At 40.7% G+C, this 15,542-nt stretch overlaps 1 protein-coding gene across 1 annotated transcript in view; it reads right to left on the bottom strand.

Moving 5' to 3' along the window:
- Positions 1-833: 833 nt before the first annotated feature.
- Positions 834-15,542, bottom strand: part of LOC138947321 (semaphorin-5A-like) — a 43,831-nt gene continuing 29,122 nt past the window's right edge. Inside the window, exons 17-20 of the mRNA XM_070318768.1 lie at positions 12,711-12,911; positions 11,199-11,402; positions 5,925-6,110; positions 834-5,404 (exon numbers count right to left, since the gene is read on the bottom strand). Coding sequence (XP_070174869.1) covers positions 4,962-5,404; positions 5,925-6,110; positions 11,199-11,402; positions 12,711-12,911 — 1,034 coding nt within the window. The 3' untranslated portion in view covers positions 834-4,961. The remainder of the gene's footprint in view (positions 5,405-5,924; positions 6,111-11,198; positions 11,403-12,710; positions 12,912-15,542) is intronic.

The following is a 15,542-nucleotide window of genomic DNA, read 5'->3' as shown; positions in this document are numbered from 1 at the left end:
CACCAGCGAGATGCATTCGAAACTGCCGCCAACACAGCCCGTAACACATTTGGGGTGCATGGACAACCCGTCAGTGCCAGAACTCTACGCCGACGCCTTGGTGGGCAGAACCTGGTAAATCGGCGTCCTGCTCGACGTCCCGTCTTGACAGCTCAGCATCGCCTGGATCGTCTAGCCTGGGCCCAGCAGCATGCCCACTGGCGCCATCGGGACTGGCGGAGGGTTCTTTTTTCGGACGAGAAGCGCTTTTGCCTGGAACCTGGCGATGGGCGTGTCCGGATCTGGCGAAGACCTGGACAGCGGTTTGCTAACAATAACATCCTGCAGCATGATCGATGGGGAGGTGCCAGCGTCATGATATGGGGCGCCATTGGTGTCAATTAGCGAATGGGACCTGTCGTCTTTCAGAACGTCGGCCAAGGTCGTGGGAATGGTGTCAATGCAGACCGCTACATCAATCAAGTCCTGCGTCCCTATGTGGTTCCATTTGTCCAGAGGTACCAGAACTGCCTGTTCCAGCAAGACAATGCCCGTCCCCATACTGCACGTGCTACCCAGGACAGGTTGCGTCACAACAGCGTGAACATTCTGCCTCATCCTGCTCGATCTCCGGATCTCAACCCAATCGAACACTTTTGGGACATCATGCAAAGAAGGATTAATGCCCTTGCCCGGAGACCCCGCACAGCAGCAGAACTGCGTGCTGCCGTGACCCAGGTGTGGGCTCAGGTCCCTCAGCAGCAAATTAATCACCTCGTCCTCTCCATGTACCGGAGGTGCGCCCCAGTCATCAACGCCCAGGGAGGAGCAACACGCTATTGACTTCAACAGTCTTCAAACAGTGTTCAGTGGAACATGGCACGTCATGCTCTCATCCCAATACACTTTTCCGTATGGTTTTTGTATCGGTCAATTCGTTTCCTTGTTATTGTTAACCCGAAATAATTAATTCGACATTAAAATTCATGGGTAAGCCATCTTCACTGCAGCATTTGCGTTTCTTTTGCCTCTGAGTTTACAAATATTAAGCACATGTTATACAGTCCCCACGTACCTAAAACGCTACACCTAAATCAAATAAACTGGACACAATTTTGATTTGAATAGCGATCAAGAGCAAAGCAAATCTCACACATATATTTTATAATGGGCAAGCAATCAAGCTAAAAAGTCAATACTACAATACTCACTTTTGCCATCTAAAGAATAATACCGATATATAATTCACGAGGAAGGTCAGAAGAAGCATATCACATTTCACATACGATTGAAAATAGAAACAATTCGCGTAAGGCGAAATTACTACATTTAGTCAAGCTGTGGAACTCACAGAATGAAACTGAACGTAGTACGCCGCTAGTGCAAAAGGCAGTGAAAGTGACGAGCCTGTTTGGCGCGGTAGCGGTTGTGCTGTGCTTCATAGCACGCTTTACTGTACCTCTCTTCGTTTTAACTTTCTGAGCGTGTTTTTTATCCAAACGTATAATATCTATATGTTTTTGGAATCAGGAACCGACAAGGAATAAGATGAAATAGTTTTTAAAACGATTTCGGAAATTTAATTTGAATCATAATTGTTATATTTTTAATTTTCAGAGCTTGTTTTTAATCCAAATATAACATATTTATATGTTTTTGGAATCAGAACATGATGAAGAATAAAATACAAGTAATTTTGGATCGTTTTATAAAAACATAATTTTAATTACAATTTTCAGATATTTAATGACCATAGACATTAATTAATTTGTAAGCCTCCATGCTGAAATGCAATACTGAAGTCCGGCCTTTGTCGAAGATTGCTTGGCCAAAATTTCAAACAATTTGATTGAAAATTGATGGTGTGACAGTGCCGCCTCAACTTTTACAAAAAAGCCGGATATGACGTCATAAAAGACATTTATCGAAAACAAAAATTCCGGGGATATCATACCCAGAAACTCTCATGTCAAATTTCATAAAGATCGGTCCAGTTGTTTACTCTGAATCGCTCTACACACACACACACGCACAGACACACACACACACACACACACACACACACACACACACACACACACACACACACACACACACACACACACACACACACACACACACACACACACACACATACACCACGACCCTCGTCTCGATTCCCCCTCTACGTTAAAACATTTAGTCAAAACTTAACTAAATGTAAAAAAGCAATCACACCATCACAATAAAGCTGCAACATCAATGGAACAAATGATTTTTACTATTTGAAAAGTATTGCGTATGTAAACAATGAATTCATTAGAACATATTAGAATACAGTGGTCCCTTCCATTTCCGGCCCTTTCGTGGGCGTGAACCTGCCCGGAGCGGCCAGCTTTCCCATGACTAATGAGTTTTCCTTCTATAATTGACTCTTAATGGCCGTTAACCTGTCTGACGCGGTCAACGGTCACTGATTTTTGCCCTAAGGTGCCCCTCTTACTCGACAGGAGCGGCCACTTAACGGCCACTTGTCACTTTCGCGGGCGAGCGCCTGTGGCTCTCCCCGCCCACCCACCTCCCACCTGCTATCTGGCCGTTAGAAATCAGCACCTGTCCACTTTCTATAACTGTTAACACATGTATCGCCTGTTAATAAACCTGACGAGTTAAACTCAAGATTGTTTTTGTTTACATTGGAGTGGGGTGAGCGATCGCTGCGTGTTTGTGTTTGTTTGTTTCGTACGTGTGCGAATGAGGTGTGAATGAAGACGTGAGTGATTGTTGAGTGATTATTTGAAGCCTTTGCAAGCCCGTCAAGAATTTGTTCAGTCTTAAAGTGCTTGAATCATTAATATCCAGCCGTTGTGTGTGTGTGTGTGTGTGTGTGTGTTGTGTGCACAGACGACAGACGACATGAATACTTACGCATGCGCAAACTGTAAATACTGACATGCGCATACATGTACATTTACGGCAGTCACTTCCGGATCGATCACAGCTGATGTGAGTTTGAAACACTTGTTTATCTGACACTCAAATACATATATAATAATCCAAACAACACACATAGAAACATACGAAACAATAGCTTAGCCAGGACGATCGAGTTAAACACGCAAATAATTAAGATGTATAAACGAAAGCAAAACTAACAGAGACAATGAATCGGCGGCTGGTGGATGATCGCTTTCTTTTCTTCATGAAAACTTGATCGTGTTTTTGGTTTTTTTTTGGAGGAGGAGGGGGCCTGTAATGAACGGCCACCTGATATTTGCGGTCACCTTTGCAATGACTAATGGGTGACCGGATATGGCAGGTACTACTGTATAATGAAGACAGAATCTTAAAAAAAAATAGAGATCAATATCTAACAGTTCGCTGGACTATATGCATACCATCTAAGGAAACAAACACGAACAAAAATGGATTTAAAAGAATATACGATGTTGTTATAAACATTGGAACCTATACATCCAACACTTTTCCATTTAATTGAAATAATAACAAATAGAATAAATGTATTCACTCAATTCCTAAAAGAAGACAGGCAAATCACAAGCGCATTTAAATAAAAAGACAAGCAATCACACAATAGCAATAACGCTTCAACATCAATACCACTAGTAATCTTGTTTGCCATATAAAGTGTTCTTACTGCACACTTATGTAAGTAAGGAATTTACGAGATATAAAAAGCAAAGCAAATCACACAAAAATAACTTGAAATCGACAGGCAGTCACACAAATGCAATCAAGTTCAATAAAATCATTACTATTAATCATTTTATGCCAATTAAAAAGTGCTATATATATACTCTCCTAAAAAAGAAACTTGATACGGGTAATTTTTTGTTTTGTTTTGCAATTCAATAAAAGGGCGACCACCCAGTAAAGTCTCGCTTCAATGATGTTCTTTTTGTGGTTTAGTGGTTAGCAACAATGTTACTGACAAACTTCAAACTGAATTTTGTTGCTTTCCTCTAACATATCTAAAAAATAAAATAAAAAATGTTTACCTGTGTCAAGTTTCTTTTTGGAGAGAGTATATGTTAATAATGAATCAACGAGAAAGAATATAAGAAGCAAACTAAATCTCACACACATGACTAAAAATGGACATGGAATTACACAACGGCAATACAGCTGCAACACCAATATTACCAATAATCGTTTGTGTTGCCATTTAAAGAGTATACTGCATAAATAAATAAACAATGAATTCACAAGAAAGAATATAAATAAGAAAGAAGCTGTGAAAACTAGAGATCAATATCTGAAATGTAATCGATGGATTATATGGATATGATGGAATAAACACAACAATCATCGACAGTTATAGCAAGTGTGTGTAGAACAATAATTTACAAAATACTTTGTACAAAGCCATATAAATACGACATACATATCTTAAGATATCAGATTTGCTTGGTTACACAAGGGTATGCTGTAGGTTACAAGAATGAATAATTGTATTGTATTTAAAATAAATATCTATCTGGGGATGCATGTTAAGAAACAAGTTGTTTTGAACATGTCTTTCTATTTCTTGCTGGTTTACAGACAAGTTCACATTTTTTCAGAGTGTAAACTTTCTTGAAAGTGACTAAGTGCTTCATGATTAACCTATTGTCATAAATATGACTCAAAAGAGTAAGTTTGCTTGTTACTGATGTGGTCTAAATAATATCGCTTTAAATTTTACATTTTGGTCCAGAAGTTAGCATGTTTTCTCTTGAAAAGGGACACTCATTTGAAGTGTGCTTCTTCTAAACTGAAGAGGCATGCCAATCTACACCCTCCAATAAAAAAAAAGAACTTAAATACGTGATTTTACAAAGATGATCGATTTAGTATTTATTTAAATTGATAAACAAATGTGTCCACATGGAATTTCACTCAAGAGTGGACGCATCCTAGACGGTAGTTTTGTCCATTGTAAATGACCCAAAGGCATCATGACTGACTTCTCTTAATGGGTTTTTGTTACTGAGAGGATTGATTCAGTATTTGTCATCGTTGATTGACAAGTTTGTCCACATGGAATTCCGCTTGAGCGTGGATGCTTCGTTGACGGTGACCTTGCCCTTTCTCAGTGACCCAAAGGCGTCATACTGACTCATCTCGCTCAGGTTGTTCAGCATGCGCATCTCCAGGCTGTCCTGGCTGGAAGACAGGTTGTTCATCTTGGGCAAGTTGCTATAATTGTCAGAGACAGGGACATTGGAACCAAGGTTTTCAGAGTAGAGGTTATCAGTGGTCCACAGCGCTTCCTCTTTGCGCTGCTGCTTGCGATGATGCTGGATGTAGAGGTAGAGGCCTATGCAGGCCACACCACCGATGATGAAGCTGATGATGGCGGTGATGACCAGGTAGAGGACCCCCAGACGACGAGTGTGGCTGCTGCTGCTGCTGCCTGCTGACTTCACTGCTCCCACGTTAACGTCTGAAATGTAGAATAGTTGTATCAGGTAAGTTATGAGCTATATTTTGCCGAGCATGTTTTTATGCCTTCTGCTGCTGATTTATTTATTTAGATGGGTATTCATAATTGAGAGTTTATTGACTTTTTGCTGTCTTGTTTGGTTCACTGAGCATATTTCCTACCTTAGGCCTTTGACTTTGCAATGATGTCAGTATCAATTCATTGTGGGAAGTGTATTAAACTCTCTGTCCCCCTGCCCTTTTATAAGAACGAAAGGTCTGTGTATTACCGAAACTGACAGGGCCACTGAAACGGTAGTAAAGAGGTATCTTGAATGCAATCCATTGATATTAGCAGGACTTTAATGTGTCCCCTTTGGACATCGATTACCTTGTAGAGGCTATACTATATATCATAATAAATTATAATATTCTACTTGCATCGGAAAATACAGCCAAACCCATCTGCCATTCATATACATGTATCAACTTAGTACCAGGAACATATCAAAACAACAGACAAAATCTTCAATTAATCTTACCACTAGTTCCTTCTGTGCTTGCTATGACGTGATTGGTGATGACTTCACATGACCGCATTTCTAAGCGTTGAGAGCAGGCTGGGACAGGAAACAGCTGACCCCTGGGTGGACTCCTGTGTCGATACTGGACACCGCTGTGCTGGATGCAGGGCGACCAGTCTGACCAGGTCCATCCGATGCACAAGTCTGAAAAAAAGAGTAACATTTCACTTTGACAAATTATTGATCAGTACAAGGTAACTCAAGGCTGAGAATTACCAAGCTTAAGGGCAGGAGCTACCATAAAATACACCGTTTTTCTCTTCAAGTTTGTTTGTTTGCTAAACCCCCAGCCGACCATGAAGGGCCATATCAGGGTGGTGCTGCTTTGACATATAACGTACGCCACACACATGACACAAGTCGCAGCACAGGCTTCATGCCAGACGCCAGGCGGAGCAGCCAATAGATTGCCAATTTTAAAGTCTTAGGTATGACCCGGCCGGGGTTCGAACCCACGACCTCCCGATCACGGGGCGGACGCCTTACCACTAGGCCAACCGTGCCGGTTTCTTTTCAAGTCATTTGACCGCAACATTCATGAAACAGAACTGTTTGTGTTAAAATTTGGTGTGCATTTGCTGTTTCATGAATGTTGTGGTCAAATGACTTGAAGAGAAAAACGGTGTATTTTAAGGTAGCCCCTGCCCGTAATTGAGAAAAATGTCACAAGCAGAGTAGAGTAATCATTACTACCCCAACCTCCCTTAACAAGTGTTTGGGAATAGAACAATGGCACGTGATTGCTACGACAAAAGTTGGTCACATGACCAGGGCCCGTATTCTTGAAAAGGCTGCAACATTGTGTCCTTTAAAGTCAAACCGTCGTTTAACTACCGCCCAGTATTTATTTTTACTGCCCAGTAATTATTTATTTTCCCCCGGTATTAATGTGTGTCTGGCGGAAGGTCGGCAGCTACCAAAATTGGTTATTTTTAGAATAGGAGATTCCTCATGCTAGCTCCTCTCTACAAACAATATTTGAACAAAATTTATTCTTGAAAAAGCTGCAACTCATATACTGGCCTGTAAAACCACTTACGCTCAATAAGTCCGCCAACTGCTAAGTGTTATTTATGAAACACCGGTAAGTCCTTACCGGGTTGTCTCCGAGCTGTAAAGTTAGAGGACCCATCCCCCTCCTGTAAAGTCGCTACCTGTCAGTAACTTCACCAACACTGTCCATTAAAACCGTCAAGTTTGAATAAATCTTGTTCAAATATTGTTCGTAGATTTATGTCCCTCATGGACACACATTGGTGTCATTTAAGCACCAATGCATTGCGGTAAAATACGAGATTCTGCTCGCGAAAGATTTCAACCGATGCTCGATTATAACGGCGTGTTGCGAAAGCGTGCTAGCGTCTTATTTAATGCATAACAGTGGCGAGAATTTGTTGTCTGATTCCGTAGCCGAATGGTTATCGGATTCGCCCGATGCGCGTTTGAGTTGAGTTCAAATCACCATCAGGCCTTACTTTTTTCAAAAATATTTTTTGTCATTAATTTTGTTTGTTTTTATTTATTTTCTTCGTGTGCAAGAGAGTACGTTGTGATATAAAATTGATTTTAAAAATTAATTTAAGGCGAGAATGAGGTTTTTTAAAATTGTTGGTTAACATGATATTACTGTTATCTACCTTGTATACGCCCACCCACCCTATGCACCAATTTTGCCCAAAAGTGGGGGGTGGGCGTTTAATAGGTACTATACCCTTGGCAGGAGCAGTTCCTTAGCTAGAAAAACGATATTTTAGTCATTTGCCATAGAAGTGTTCAAAGGATGCGTTATTGCACAAAACTTCCCCCCCTCTCTCTCTCTCTCTCTCTCTCTTTTTCTCTCTCTCACACACACACACACACACACACACACACACACACACACACGTACACACACACACACACACTAACACACACACACCACTGCACACACACACTAACACACACACGCACACACACACACACACCCGTGAATCAACCTCTTCAGACATCACTTCCCGCCAAAGATGAAGCTTTGAAGATGAAGACTATTGTTGGAGCAGTCCGCTGTACAAGCCATCAAAAACTGTACGACGAGTCAGGCTTTATTTCACTTTTAGAGAGGCGTAAACGTCAAAAATTGATATTATTTCACAAGATTGTACACCGTAAGGTGCCAAACTACTTACTTGCGATATTGCCACCATTAATATCAACTAATAACCCATATCGCCAGCGCAGACCTTTAGATAGGAAAGTTCCATCGTTTAACACTGAATTATACAGAAACTCATTTCTCCCATCTTCAACACAACTCTGGAATTCTTTACCAGACTACATAAAACTTAGTGAGTCCCTAAGTGAATTCAACCACTTTTTGTCAAAAAAAAGTCCGCCGTGTTATTGGTATTCTGGAGATCGCATATCACAAACAATTCACTGTAAGCTCAGGCTATATATAAGTGATCTTATTAACGATCTAGTTGCTACAGATGCATCTTGTGACTGCGGATTTCCGTCCGAAACCGTAAAACACTTCCTATTCGATTGTCCTAATTATCGCGAAGCACGTCAAGAAACCATACATACCCCCCTAACCACAGTATTCACCTCCCCCACCTTCTAAAATAATGGAGACAGACAGTATTCTCTAGATTTGAACAGGAAATTTTTTTCCATAGTACACTCGTCCATTGAACGTTCAAGCCGCTTTGGGCAAACCAGAATCAATGCTCCACAAACCGGACAACAACTTTAATTTCTGTACAACTCCTACCCATCCCTCTTCTTTTTATATTTAGTCAAGTTTTGACTAAATATTTTAACATCGAGGGGGAATCGAAACGAGGGTCGTGGTGTATGTGTGTGTGTGTGTGCGTGTGTGTGTGTGTGTAGAGCGATTCAGACTAAACTACTGGACCGATCTTTATGAAATTTGACATGAGAGTTCCTGGGTATGAAATCCCCGAACATGTTTTTCATTTTTTTGATAAATTTCTTTGATGACGTCATATCCGGCTTTTCGTGAAAGTTGAGGCGGCACTGTCACGCCCTCATTTTTCAACCAAATTGGTTGAAATTTTGGTCAAGTAATCTTCGACGAAGCCCGGGGTTCGGTATTGCATTTCAGCTTGGTGGCTTAAAAATTAATTAATGACTTTGGTCATTAAAAATCGGAAAATTGTAAAAAAAAATAAAAATTTATAAAACGATCCAAATTTACGTTTATCTTATTCTCCATCATTTGCTGATTCCAAAAACATATAAATATGTTATATTCGGATTAAAAACAAGCTCTGAAAATTAAATATATAAAAATTATTATCAAAATTAAATTGTCCAAATCAATTTAAAAACACTTTCATCTTATTCCTTGTCGGTTCCTGATTCCAAAAACATATGATATGATATGTTTGGATTAAAAACACGCTCAGAAAGTTAAAACAAAGAGAGGTACAGAAAAGCGTGCTATCCTTCTTAGCGCAACTACTACCCCGCTCTTCTTGTCAATTTCACTGCCTTTGCCATGAGCGGTGGCCTGACGATGCTACGAGTAAAATGGCATTGCGTTTCATTCTGTGAGTTCGACAGCTACTTGACTAAATATTGTATTTTCGCCTTACGCGACTTGTTTATTTCTTTTCTTCCCCTCCTTCCTTCCTCTTACTGTCTTTCTTTATAATGATTATGCAACGTTTATTATGTTATTAATAGATTTGGTTTATTTAGACAAATTGTTCAGTCGTTACCGCCTTACGTTGTAATATCCATGCAGGAACACCACTATCAGCTTCTAGCTTGTTGCTGTTACCTGTGTCTTTTGTATACATGTCATGATTGTAACATTTGTTGAAATAAACTTATGTTTAAACCAAAGATGAAGCTTTCGTTTCTTCTTTTTCCTCCCAGTCAAAAATGTATTGTGATTCTCTAGCCACTCCAGAAACCTTTTTCTGTCCAATCCCCGAAGCATGTCTAAGGAAAGGAAACAATTGAAAAACAACAATAACAGCAGACTGAATAATCTTTATTTATTTTCCTTGTCTACCGTCCACTGGTCGAAACTGGAGGGTGGGCGTTTACTAGGTACTATACCATGTACGCATCAGGCGAACGAGAGAACCGTTCGGCCACGGAATCAGTTGAAAATAAATTGACACTGTAATGCATTAAAGAAGACGCTAGCACGCTTTCACTACAAGCCGGTATGATCGAGCATCGGTTGAAATCTTTCGCGAGCGGTATCTCGTATTTGTCCGCAATGCATTGGTGCTTAAATGACACCAATGTGTGTCCATGAGGGACATAGATCTACAAACAATATTTTAACAAGATTTATTCAAAATTGACGGTTTTAGAGGAAGGGGATGGGTCCTCTAACTTTACAGCTCGGAGACACCCGGGTAAGTCCTTACCGGAGTTTCATAAATAACACTTAGCGGACTTATCGAGCGGAAGTGGTTTTACAGGCCGGTGTATGAGTTGCAGCTGTTTCAAGAATACGGGCCCAGGTCACGCGTGCATGAGACCAACACAACAACAAAGGTGCGTTGGGTGTTAAATATCATCGGTCATCTCCCTTCTCCCCCAACACACACACACACACACACACACACACCTCTGTGTATTTGTCTCTTAGTTTAGACACACTAGGTTTCTCCTTGTAAAAACATAGCGAACAAGAAATTCCTTCGAGGTAGGAAAAACACCCCCGTTGGTCAAAGGGAAATAACCATTCTCACTGCACCCATTCTCACTGCCACCAACTGAGAAGGTTATTTCCCTTTGACCATGAATATGTTTCTCTATAAGTCCTTGTAGAATCTTAATCCACCAATAACTCCCTAACCGTGTGTTTGACTGGTCCCAATTTTTGTAAGGACCGTCTCAGGAATGTATAGAACCTGTTCACCAAGTTTGGTGACGATCAGTCCGTTCATTCTTGAGATCTATATGCGAACACAAACACACAAACACACAAACAAACAAACACATCCAGTGAAACCTGTACACACCCCTATACCGGGGGTGTAAAAAGGCGACACACTTGCCTGACCCTTTTACTTGGTTCGTATAGATCGAGTTATCTTACATATACTACGCTCTCTGTGTGACGAAGAATCATTTTATATCTGTTACTCTGAACAAAATCGTATATCTCTTTCTCTCTCTCTCTCCCCCCCCCCCCTCCCTGTTTGTCTGTCTGTCGGTCGGTCTGTATATCTGTCTGGCTGTCTTTCTTTATCCCCTCGTTACCTTGGTGACGAAACTCAACAGAAGGTGGGCTGGTCACAGTCTCTGTAGGACAGGTCTCCATCACGCAGAGGCGGCTTTCCACAGAGTTGCCAAAACACGGGATTCCGCCGACCTTTGAACTCTCACAGTGGCGTGACCTTGATTTGACCCCTGACCCACAGGTCACAGTGCAGGGGGTGAAAGGTGACCAGCATGACCAGGTTCCTGTCGATCGAAGACGACGTGGGAAAAAGATAAATAAAGACACACACAAAAACCACTATCAACAACCAGCAACCACAACCAGTTTTAAGAAAAGCAACACACGGTATAACGTGTATTGCAAAAACACCTGACATAGACACCATCCCCAACATTCGTTTGACCAAGCACGAAACTGTAAGGACAATAACGCTTTTTATTGTAAATAATATTCATTGGCTCATTACGAATGTAGCTCTATATACAGCTCTTTGCCAGGGTTTTTTCGTGCCACTCTCTTCTACTACGTCTTGCACTAATGTCCTCCTGTTTTAACCCTTATTTCTCCCCTCTGAGATGTATCCCAATTACAATGAAGTCAGAGCCGTCTATAACCATCATGTTATGTTATATGAAGTCTTATATCGCGCGCGTATCTCCAGACTCGGACTCAAGGCGCAGGGATCTATTTATGCCGTGTGAGATGGAATTATTTACACACAACATCACGCATTCACATCGACCAGCAGATCGCAGCCATTTCGGCGCATATCCTACTTTTCACGGCCTATTATTCCAAGTCACACGGGTATTTTGGTGGACATTTTGTTTATCTATGCCTATACAATTTTGCCAGGAAAGACCCTTTTGTCAATCGTGGGATCTTTAACGTGCACACCCCAATGTAGTGTACACGAAGGGAACAACCAAAGTAGTTGTTATAGACAAGAGGTTGCTATGGAAGGTGAATCGTCAACGCGCACAATCCGGAAAACCAGAGCAGCCAGTACCCCAGCAGCTGAACCTTCTCATGTGTGTCCAGCATGCGGGAGGGGTTTCCTGGACCGGATTGGCCTTATCAGTCATTTCCGGACTCATCAGACCATGCAGACACCCAAGCATACCATGGGTCTGCGGTCATCTTCGAAAACGAAGGACGAACAACACGGAAGGTGAATCATATGCATACACGAAAAATGCTCGTCTGGGTGGTCGTAATGGGCAGGTGGTCGTTGTCGAGAGGGGGTCGCCAGGGCAGGTTCCACTGTACTATCCTTACACGCCAGTGACCTCCACCACAGCCGCCCCTTCTTCTTCTTCTTTGTTCATGGGTTGAAACTCCCACGTTCACTCGTGTTTTTGCACGAGTGGAATTTTACGTGCATGACCGTTTTTACCCCGCCATACGCCGATTCCGGGGGAGGCATGCTGGATATTTTCGTGTTTCTATAACCCACCGTACTCTGACATGGATTACGGGATCTTTTCCGTGCGCACTTGGTCTTGTGCTTGCGTGTACACACGAAACAGCCGCCACTAACATTCCCTGACCTTGACAAGAATCTGTGTTGCACTGTCGTCCTTCCCTCTCGTGTCCTTCGCAGTCTTGACCGTAACCTGATGGAGCCGGGCTGTCGCAGGTTCGATTCCTCCACTGCATCCCTCCATCGCAGCTACGAGAACAGTCTGACCACCGGGCCCATGCTGACCATTGGCCGTGCAAGTTCAGAGAGGCCAGATCTCCTGGTGAGTCTGAAAAGTTCATGAGAACATTGTGAGACAACTTTATGAAGCTTTCTTTCTTCCTTTCTTCTTTATTTGTTTGTTTGTTCGTTTCTTTCTTTCTTCCTTTCTTTCTTTCTTTCTTTCTTTCTTTCTTTCTTTCTTTCTTTCTTTCTTTCTTTCTTTCTTATTATTTTTCCTTGCTTTCTCGCTTCCTTTTGTTCTGTGTATGTTGATTTATGTAATTCATCTACACTTGATCAACGAATTATTGCGACAAATTTCGCACCCAAATTAAAGCATTAATTCCCGTGTCATTTCATTCAAACTTTCTATGCCAGTTAAGGCCGTTCACTTGAATTTCTGGATCACCTTTCGGACAAAACATTTCTTTCACACGGATCATGTGACCGCCGCTGAAATAAGGGTACCCTCAAAATCGATCGTACAAATACGGAAAGGACCATTACAAAATCGACGAAAAATCACAATAAGCTAAACTTTGCAAGGTTTACATACGAAAATGTTTGTTTGTTTGTTTGTTTGTTTGTTTGTTTAACGCCCAGCCGACCACGAAGGGCCATATCAGGGCGGTGCTGCTTTGACATATAATGTGCGCCACACACAAGACAGAAGTCGCAGCACAGGCTTCATTACGAAAATGTTGAGCCCAGAACATGTTGTTTCGTTTAGCTCGCTTGCGTATCTCGTGTGCTATGCTATTCCTACTGATGCCGGTGTCGTTCGCATGAGCGGTCAAAAAACCCTTAATTTTGAGGGGTATCATGACAAAAAGATGTACAATATGACTTGGTAACACGGATTCTATTGGTAAAAGGTTGTGAGGACTGGCCATACTACACATGAACACGATGCTGTAATTTTTCAATGATGTTAAGACAAGTAATTTAAATCATCAACGAGGTGTTAGCACATACATAATTGATGGTAGACGAATGGATCTTATATAAACAATGGCAAAGTGTGAAGGAAAATATAACGGAGAAGGCCGTCCACTCCCTCCACCAAAAATACATACAAATGACACAAACAAACAAACAAACAAACAAACAGAAGATGCGACCAATGACATTGTTTTGAAGATAGCAAACAGTGAAGCAGATTTTAAAACATATTAGGTTTAACACTGCAAGCATTCAACATCATTCCATGCAAAAACACAAAAACTAAAGCATTTCCCAATCACAATGCATCAAAATGCAACCACATTTTGAATAACTGAAGATATGTGAAAGTGCTATCTACATCTTAAATGTATTTTTTTCTAGGGGAAAGTATATGCTTAATTGCGCAAAATATTTGACTATGAATTGTCTTAAATATACAGTGATATTAAGCGCAAGAGAAATAGGGGAAATACAATTGTTTTTCTATACAAACGTGAAAAACGAATTTTTCTGAAAGTGTATTCAAGTATGATTATCTGTTATTCTGTGCCACAACAAGAATGACAAACAACAATAAACAACCATAAACAACCAGGGAAAATGACGGAATCAAGACTAGAAATTCAGAGATGAAATCTGGAAATGGAAAATAGGAAAATACACACGTCAAGAGTTTAAAACAAGTCGCGTAAGGCGAAAATACAACATTTAGTCAAGTAGCTGTCGAACTCACAGAATGAAACTGAACGCAATGCAACGCAGCAAGACCGTATTGGCGTATACTCGTAGCATCGTCAGTCCACCGCTCATGGCAAAGGCAGTGAAATTGACAAGAAGAGCGGGGTAGTAGTTGCGCTGAGAAGGATAGCACGCTTTTCTGTACCTCTCTTCGTTTTAAGTTTCTGAGCGTGTTTTCAATCCAAACATATCATATCTATATGTTTTTGGAATCAGGAACCGACAAGGAATAAGATGAAAGTGTTTTTAAATTGATTTCGAAAATTTAATTTTGATCATAGTTTTTATATTTTTAATTTTCAGAGCTTGTTTTTAATCCAAATATAACATATTTATATGTTTTTGGAATGAGAAAATGATGGAGAATAAGATGAACGTAAATTTGGATCGTTTTATAAAAACCATATTGTTTTTACAATTTTCAGATTTTTAATGACCAAAGTCATTAATTAATTTTTAAGCCACCAAGCTGAAATGCAATACCGAAGTCCGGGCTTCGTCGGAGATTACTTGACCACAATTTCAACCAATTTGGTTGAAAAATGAGAGCGTGACAGTGCCGCCTCAACTTTCACGAAAAGCCGGATATGACGTCATCAAAGACATTTATCAAAAAAATGAAAAACACGTCTGGGGATATCATACCCAGGAACTCTCATGTCAAATTTCATAAAGATCGGTCCAGTAGTTTAGTCTGAATCGCTCTACACACACACACACACAGACAGACAGACAGACACACATACACCACGACCCTCGTCTCGATTCCCCCATCTATGTTAAAACATTTAGTCAAAACTTGACTAAATGTAAAAAAGTACAAGAGGAAGACAAGGTAAAGTTAACTTTTTTTTAAAACAAACACAATCTGGACGTGGGTACAGGAATTATAAGCTATAAGATGATGTTAACTCAACTCTGAAATGATACATACAAAATGAACAGATTTGAATTTGAAATAAAATGAAAATAGATTGTTAGTATAAACAGGTTATATATAAGCACATTTGCGAAT

Source organism: Littorina saxatilis, linkage group LG14, assembly GCF_037325665.1.
Source record: "Littorina saxatilis isolate snail1 linkage group LG14, US_GU_Lsax_2.0, whole genome shotgun sequence".
Lineage (NCBI taxonomy): Eukaryota > Metazoa > Mollusca > Gastropoda > Littorinimorpha > Littorinidae > Littorina > Littorina saxatilis.
The sequence above is the reverse complement of the archived record's forward strand: the minus strand, read 5'-3'. Positions and strand labels throughout refer to the sequence as shown.